The 9,050-nt window shown below is 42.0% G+C and overlaps 1 protein-coding gene across 1 annotated transcript in view; it reads left to right on the top strand.

Moving 5' to 3' along the window:
* The first annotated feature begins 3,822 nt into the window (after positions 1-3,822).
* The window catches only part of RAB21 (RAB21, member RAS oncogene family), a 15,681-nt gene continuing 10,453 nt past the window's right edge, over positions 3,823-9,050 (top strand). The window contains exons 1-2 of the mRNA XM_009327666.1: positions 3,823-3,926; positions 6,652-6,766. Of these exons, the coding sequence (XP_009325941.1) occupies positions 3,823-3,926; positions 6,652-6,766 (219 nt within the window). The remainder of the gene's footprint in view (positions 3,927-6,651; positions 6,767-9,050) is intronic.

The following is a 9,050-nucleotide window of genomic DNA, read 5'->3' as shown; positions in this document are numbered from 1 at the left end:
ACTCCTGCTGGCCACAGTATTTCTGATACAGGCCAGGATGCCATTGGCCTTCTTGGCCACCTGGGCACACTGCCGGCTCATGTTCAGCCGGCTGTCAACCAGCACCCCCAGGTCCTTTTCCGCCAGGCAGCTTTCCAGCCACTCTTCCCCAAGCCTGTAGCGCTGCATGGGGTTGTTGTGGCCGAAGGGCAGGACCCGGCACTTGGCCTTGTTGAATCTCATACAGTTGGCCTCGGCCCATTGGTCCAGCCTGTCCAGGTCCCTCTAAAGGTACTCTGTTTCCCTTCTCTACATTCCTGGATCTTGTATTGTTCCTTTGTTAAATGCATGTAGAGATATCAGCTTTTCTAGAAACCATCAAATGTACCATCACATCAGAGCAGAAGGCTCAGCATCCCTCCTGGAAACTGGTCAGTGCTAGATGCCTCGAAGGAAGAATCAACCTGAAGTAAGAGAATTGGCCCGTACAGTTAGGAGCTGACCTGCACATAGTGGACATTTCTTAACTCACCTCAGTTAGAGGCTGAATTTCCTGAAACTTCAGAGTTCGTATCGTTACTTCAGTCACTGCTGCACATCTGGAGAGTCAGGAGTCAAGAAGTGAGACTTGACAGAGCTGGGAGCTCAGAGGTGCCTGCTATATAGCATTTTAAAACTCCTATCATGCTTTCACCACCTAAAAGGCAAAGATGACTGAACCTAGATTTACGCCTGTTGCCCTTTGAGATTCACAGCATTCCCCTTGCAGTTGTCCTCATGTGGTAAGGAGAAGGCAGATGAGAAAGTGCCACCATTTAAACTAACTGTTGCTGTTACATGAGACAAGAAGGCACAGAACACTGACAAAACCCAAGCTCAGTCATCATTAGTTGTTTGAACTGGCATGCATATTTTAAATGAATGAACAAGTTGAAACCAGCTTGATTACAAAACATCAAGAATAAAATAAAGTTTTATTAGTATTTATCATGCTAGCCATGATTTCTGTGCCTTGCCAGGTGAAGCGATGAAGCAGCTAGTTCTATTCAGTCAGCAAAGGCTATTCTGTGAAAAAATTCAGGATTTGAGTGCGATTCTGATAGGAATTTTCACTCTGAAGAAACAGCATATAGTTCAAAGTGAATAACACATGCTCCACGTCCCTCTGGCTTGCAGCAAACAAACCCTCCTTCCCTGCCTGCAATACTTGAACTAAGCAAATGGGAGTCCCACCGAGCATGGTGAGCTGGGGAGCAGAAGAGCTGGCTCCGCATGCAGGGGCTTCTTTCATTGCTGGAGACAGACACTGGCAGTAAAGAAAAAGTCCTTCTGGTCAATTCGCAACAGGACCGCAGTGCCCTCATTGCTAATAACCGCGGTTATAAACACACACACCCCCTTCCCTCCCTTCTTCATGTTTTTATTTGTAGTGGGTGCTGTTTAGTAAACCTTACCAAGCTCCCACCCCTGTACTCATGGAAAAAATGTATTAACCAAGGATGCAATGGTATTTTGAATCAAAGTGCTTGCAAAGAGGACTTGGAAAACTGGATTTCCCCAAGAAGGTTTGCTTTGGGTTTTTTTGCTGGATCTTGGCTGTTCTAGTTGGTAAAACCTGCTGTTCGCTAGAAATGTTAATAAATCTGTGTTGGGTTTTTTTTTTTTTTTTTTTTAAATGAACACAGCACTATGTCTTGTAGCCATCAGTGTCTCCGCAAGGGAAAAACAAAACTAGCAAAATACTGCAGAGAATCCCTAACCATGGATCCACTCATTTAAAAAATGTAGTTCGTTCACAGGAGAACTGCTGTTTATGATCTTACTTGTTGCTTTTTCTGAAGTACATACCACTAATGTCTTCTACAAAGTATTTTACTCTTCCATACAGATTCAGGTAGAGCTTCAGATGAAGCAAATGAGAGGATCATGCTTTTTCGATAAAATGTGAGCTCCTCATTTCCCCTCATCTACTGGAAGTGTAGCGCAATCTACCTGGCCCAGCAAGCTTTGGGCATGTTATCAGGGCTTAATGAAACACTCACCAGGTTTGGGGGGAATATAATTATTCCTTCACAATTTACTCCAAGTAACCCAATTACAAGCGGTCTCCAATTCTCACTTTACAAAGAAAGATCGTAGGGGCTGTGGCTCCACCATCTCTGTGCCAGTCCTGTCCGCAGCCCTACAGCAGTCCTGAGTCAGCACGTTTCCTGGCACCCCGCAGGTCACCACATAACCTCAAATTAAGACGATTCCTCCCTTTTCAACCCAAGTTTTTTAGTGGCACAGCCGCTCATGGGATATTCGCCTATATGCTCACTAAGTCAGGCAAACGTTGCGCATTTGCTTTTTGTCTGTCTTTTTAAACTTGTACCCGTTAAAGACTTGAAGAATTATGTTTGTAGAAGTATAAGGTTCAGAAAAATAATTTGTGTGGGGAAAGAAAAATACATGATTAAACAATATAACAAGGAGGCTTTCAACTGTTTAATGATGCTAATAATAATAAATACATTTATTTTAATGTTGTGGCATCTCCTTCCTTATGTGGCAAGACTCAGGTATGAAACAACACCATGCTGGGCTAGGAGCAGTGCAAATTTGGACAATTAGGACATGACTAGATGGTTGAGCATGGATGATTGTGTATCTTCCTACGTGAACTCTAAATCGGAAGGACAAGTGATCAGCTGGGCCTGACAGTGAACACATAGCCTGTAACATGGCCACTGCTTCCAACAAAGTTACAACCTGCAGGGAGTTTTGCTGAGGAAATACAAAATTTGTTTTTAACAAAAGTTGGCCACTTTATTGCCTGCTTCTACTATAGAACTGCTATTTATTGTTGTGATTTTGTGGGTTACTACTTTAGGGGAACAACAAATATTGTATGAAGTTTTGCATGTATGTTCAGAAGCAACCGCCACCTCAAATTTCTGCATAAATTCACCTGCAAACTCCACATCCTAACAGTACAATATCATCAGCATTATCTTCAGGCTAGGGAGGACAAGACTTCCAGAAGTGCTCATTCAGCAGGGAACAGGGGGTTTGTTTGGAGGTTCATCACCTCAGACCCCGTGAAATTCCCATGAGCCTACAAAGGCTCGAAGGTCTTACTCCAGAAGTAAGTTTCAAAGTGAGCAGCTTACCAGAAAAAGAAAACACTAAAGATTTGCATGATTTGTCCTTGGAAAGCTTTATTGAACAAACTGGGTTGAGGCCCAAGACCTCAACTGGGGTTGAGAGATGTTTTGTAGCAACAGTATGAGGGCTATAACTATAGGGTTAAAATAAAATATAAAACCCAAAGCGGAACACAGATAAAACGGGTGTGGTAAACCATGACAGTCCCATACCATTTACCTGCGATGTCATCTTCATTATGGGTAACAACATATTTTGTATCTCCAGCGCTAAGGACTGCTATCTTTGGCTCCGGACCTGTCCTCCGTGGCTTTAGTTTCAGGCCTGAAGACTCTGTCATCTTGCCTTACAGTGGCAAAGCTTCTGCTGGCTGGATGTGCAAACCTGCCACGGGGGACGTTTTTTACCGATTAAGTAAGAAACCGCTTGATATAAACAAGGGCTTTCCAAAGGGGTTCCCACTTGAAGAGCCATATGTTCTTATTTGAATGACTATAATGAGCTTAATTTTACCCTTAATCTCACCTTTCATTTAATCTTACCCTTAATCTCACCTTTCATATACACAACATATATACATGTAACAGAAAATTACATCTCTCCATATATACAGGCACAAAGTGTACATGCACTACTGTGCTTACTTTCCCGAGGCTGGCTAACCCAGCGCCGGCAGGCAGCCTCCTCTGGGGTACCATGCAGCAGCAACCTGGTGTGGCGCTTTCGCTTACGGGCAGGCGGAGGGTTTTGGCCAGAAACACATCACTGCTGTTGCTTGTTACGACGTGGTTCTCAAAAAAGTAAGGTGAATCTCATCGGGCAACCTGGAACCCAGCAGGTTGCTCACGTTAAGCATCTCCTCACTCAGCACAGGTTTCTTGTTTCCTGCAGAACTGAAATGACAGCCCCCCCCCCCCCCCCCAGCCCCTCATACTGCCCTGGAGCATCAGCTGCTTCAGGCTTGGGGGCAGGAGTTGTGCTTAAGCATTTTTCTAGACAGAAAATGAGAACAATATTTCTATCAGTACAGCTCTCCACTTCTAACAACAAGAGGTTTTGCATTTTAAAAGAAAATACTTCACTGGTCAAGGCAGCAAGATGATGATTGTTTTTATGGGATGTGTTCTTCTGACAGTAATATGCAATTGCCCTTGATAAACTATACTCTTTTTCCTGTTGCGTCTACGTGACTCTCTTGAAACTGGGTTACTTAGTGTAATTAAAAGAAGAACTGGCTTTAAATTAGAAATTTCTAAGGGAAGAAGTTATGAGGGTAAGGAAAAGGCCGGCTGATTCTATTTTATTTGTTCAGTCAGTAGAAATGAAAGCACTTGCTTGAAGAGTTTACATGATAATCCTGGTGTCCAGTCACTTGTCCTTTACACAGTATTTTAAAATGCAGGACTGAACAGGAGTGATAATTGAGCATGTAATTGCTGTTGCTTATTTGTTTGCTCGCTCATTGCCAGTATCTGTACTTTATGTCTTGTGGATGACAACATTTGACTCATGTACATATTTTACATCTTAAATGTTTTATTTCCTGTAATAAATATGGCACATCCACACATAATTTTGAGTAACGTTGTCAGAGAACACAAGAATTATTATTATTATTATTACAGCTTAATTATTAATACAGCAAGAACTGCAGTGACTTAGATGGGTGGCTTTAAAAACATACACCCATCAGTCAAGCATATTCAAGATAATGGCCAAATTTTCCAAACCCGAGGCACCTGGAGAAAAATGTTAGGTATGAATATGAGAGCAAGATCTTAAAAGAGAGAGGGGGGAGAACAAGGAAAAAGTTTTACTTCCTCCTCATTCTTAGCCCAGACCATCATTCTCTCTCTTCTTTTCCTAGGGAGTGGCAGAATTGCAATAAATTAATAAAGCATTTACCCAACTGCTTCTTTTGAGTCGTTCCTTTTTTCTTTTTTTTTTTCCCTCAGATCTCCAGCGTCTTTCTCTGAGCTTGCTCTGAGCATGCTGATGCATCTATGCATCATTCTGCCCTGCCCTCAGTTTCGCTCATGCTTTCACCCAGGCGTTCCTTTACTAAAGGGTTTGAGGGATGTTCATTCCAGGGCGAGCAGGAGAAGAAGAAACACGGAACAGTGTATGTAGAGCCTGAACAGAGCCTTTGCTCCTGCAAGTGGTAACGCCAAGAGCAGGGGGTGGATGAACGGTGGAGCAGCATGCTGCTTGCTGTTCTCAGCACGCATCTAGGATGCTGCTTGTCAGTGAGGGGATCTGTCAGATTCACATGGGGATGGCATTCGGCATTGCCATATGTGTCGCCGTGTATGTGTGAAAAAGATAATGCAAAGTGGCAAAGGATTCAGAACTGCTTATCCCGAGGGGGAATGACATTTACAGGCAATTCCTCTTCAACATGGAGAACTGAACTTTTAAAAAATAATCATCTTTTTCATTACAAGAAAAAATAACAGTTGTCCCTTGCTGGCATTGTTTCTTAGCTAGAAATCAGATTCTACGTTTTACTTGTTTCTACAAATTAGAAACAAATTCCATGCTGCACAAAGCCTCCAAGCACATTACTGAACCTGTCAAGTACGTCCCGTGGGTGCACGGAGGCTCTCAGCAGTGCGTGAGTGGGTAAAACATGTTCCGAAAAGTCCCTCTGGGTCAAGGCTCTTTCTGAATTATTTGTTCTTTTCTCTTCAGGTTCATATGCTTTGCTCTTCCTCTTTATTCTTCATCTTCAGAACCTGAACAGTCATCTTTCTTTTTGAAGCAGACCACACCTTTTTACTACATTGACATTTCTTAACATGTGCTTACTGAATTATCATAATTTAAGCAACCCGAAGTACTGATGTCACCCTAGATAAATATACCTACTGTATTTTTGATGGATAGGTTGATGTTACCTGTAATTGCCATTTGGTGGAACAGTGTTAATGTCTCTCCATCTAGACTGGATGTTTGTATCAGTCGTGTTAGAAGCACAAATACACACATTTCATTCTGAGCGTCTCTCCTGCCAGTACTGAGACTATATTACTAACTTAATTTTAAATGTTTTTTTTTTGTTGCTGTTGTTTTTTTTCCCTGTTCTGATTTCTTGCTTTTATGGGCATCTATAGAGTTTCAAGGAGCCATTTGCTCTTATAAAACTGTACACTATTTGGCTGAGATTTCGTACTATCTTTCTTTTCCAAGTAAATCTGATAAAATCAGAGCATTTTACTGCAACTATGACAAATTATGCTCAGAAATATTCTCCAAGGGAAAAAATGCAAATATAAGACTGACGTTATCTGAAAAACAACTGCCACCTTTATAATTTACAGGAAACTCATAATTATCCCAGAAATCAGTTGTGTGTTGTCAATGGCACGGGAGGTGTTCATGCTGTTGTAGGTTTGACGAACTAGAGTATCTGCTCTGTACAGCTACTACATGTGCTTAAGTTTACACTGGAATTAAGACATGTAGTATTTTTATAAGGAGATCTAATAATGCAAGCCAAAAGAAGCACATGATTTTCACTTTCAGAGATGACGCCACATGTGAAGTAAAAGGTGGGAGTAAAGTCTTACCAAGAACGATAAAAGGTAATGGCAATGGACACAATGGTGCAATTTGTGTTGGTATAGGAACAACATACACGGTATTGTAGTTTCTTTGTGAAAGAGAAAATATGTCTGAAAAGGCATTTTTCATGCAGATGTAATCAGCAACATAGTTAAAACAGAAGGTCTGTAGAAGTATTTTTAGGAAGCTGTGTAAAAAGGGGAAGCATACCAAATTAAATGAAAAAGAGGCATTCTCTTCTCAAATATGCAGAAGTAAACTAAACACTTACCAAATTAAATTAACACTATTAAAATAAAGTAACTTGATAACTATCACTGATAGTTAAACCTGCAGATTTTAGTAAGTCATGTGTATCAGGTTACAGTGAAATGTGACACTTTACGTAGCTCTGACAGAATTTTCTGTTCTCAGCCAGATTGGCCTTTTAATTTCATCTGGTACTGGTGGCTGAAGTTTTGGAAGGTACAGGACTTCTCACACAAGAAAATCAGTAATCACAGGTTCCAGATGAGAGAGAGGAAAACAGAAAAGATGGAATACAGTAGTCACTTGCAGCAGCCTACCGCCAGCGAGAAGATACATCTTCTGACTGCACCACAGCAAAGGATTCTCGGAGAGTCTGCCAGAATTGAGCTTCAGTTGGCGTTTTACACTTTGCTGTGCCCTCTGTTAGAAAAACAATGCTCACAGTTTCACTGCCAGGCGCATTCAGCACATGGACTTCATACAGGGTGTCTCTCCTGTTGCCCTCTCCAAAGCTTCAGCTCTCTTTCTCACTGGAATATAGCCTCTATTTCGATCACAGTGTTCAGTACAATAATACACTTGATTTAAGATTGATGAAAAATCACCCAGGCAGAAAGTACCCTTTTAGCCAACAAGGTGTAACTGATACATGGATCATTTCTATTCAAAGGAGAACTAAAAAGTACAGATCAGGTTTATTCTTCAGGATAATCCTGTGTATTTATAAAGAATGTACATAGAAGCTGCTTTTGTTGAAAACAGTAAAAAGCTACAGGAACAGGAAGGTTTTTTGCCAAGTTCTCAAGACAGCCTTCCACACAGCCCTGTGCCTCAGCAGATGCATTTGCCACCAGTTACCCAGGAAAGCCTCAACCTTCTGGGCCCTGCAAGCAGCTTGCGCTCGTGAGCATTGATCTCCATTGTCTCTGGCAACCTTAATCCAAACCTGATCTTACCTCCTCCTTCTATTCAGCCTGAAAGAATAACAACTAACATGCCGGTCAGTTTTACTGCCTGTACACAGAAGGCATGATTGACAGGAGCCAGCATCGCTTTCCAGCAAGACAGTATTTTTATAGTAACTTGCTGAAACCGCTTTTGTGCTAATAAAACTGGGAATTTAAAGAAAAGATACTCCTGAAGATTGTGTCTGCATTGATTTTTTACCTTGTCCCATTTCCTTTATTTACATCTGATAAAATAAAAAGGTTTACTTTATTTACATCTGGAGAAAATGAGAACAATCCATTTTGTATGTGAATGTAATGGTGCTCAAGGAATGAGGCTTCTTGCTTCAAGAAATTTGATCTTTGTTCTCCTGGACGCACTCTCTGTTCCTCCCTCTATTCTTTCACACACAGCAAAGCATTAATAGTATCCGACAGAGAAAAAGGAAATTGCACTATGATGCCTTTTCACAAGCACTGTTTTTCTTGCCACTAAATGATCACTAGAGAGACGTTACGCTCCAGTACTTTGGATTGGTTTGCGAGGATTGCTTTTAATTAAGGAATGATACGCAGTTATACAAGGCTAGTTAAGCATATGAAACACTACCAGACCCCTACAAACAAGGAACTCGACAGAAGAACGTTTTTCCTGTGCCTTTTTCATCGTCTGCTCTCACATCTCTGTTTTAAAGCATTTTGTTACGGACTGGTTTTTTGCAAACATTTAGATACTCATGTAACTCGGTTCACATGGATAGGGCCACTGAAGCTGGAACAAAGCCGGTGCTTGTGATGTTTATCAGCTGTCTGTTAGAGGCTTTGGCCTCCTGCTCACAGGGAGATGCTTGGTAGATACATTTGCTGCAGTTGAAAGCCTTATTACGACATTTAAAAGCAAATTCATATGCGTGTACAAATCTTGCATGGGTTTCCATCTCGCCCGACGGTTTATTTCCAGATATGGCAAAGCTGTTTGTTACCCTCGGGCCTGGCGCCTCACCCCCCTCAGCGGTCTGTCTCATCGCTCCCCCTCATTACGTGTTTTAGGGACAGGCGGGTATTTTTAGAAGCTGCGCGGGGACAGACCTGAGGAGGAGCTCCCTCCCGCCCCACGGCCGACCTCTGCAAGCAGCTGCCTTCGCCCCAGCCGCCGCTCCGGCT

The sequence above is a fragment of the Pygoscelis adeliae genome, unplaced genomic scaffold (assembly GCF_000699105.1).
Source record: "Pygoscelis adeliae isolate BGI_AS28 unplaced genomic scaffold, ASM69910v1 Scaffold113, whole genome shotgun sequence".
Lineage (NCBI taxonomy): Eukaryota > Metazoa > Chordata > Aves > Sphenisciformes > Spheniscidae > Pygoscelis > Pygoscelis adeliae.
Note: the sequence above shows the minus strand (reverse complement) of the source record. Positions and strands in the feature narration are given on the sequence as shown.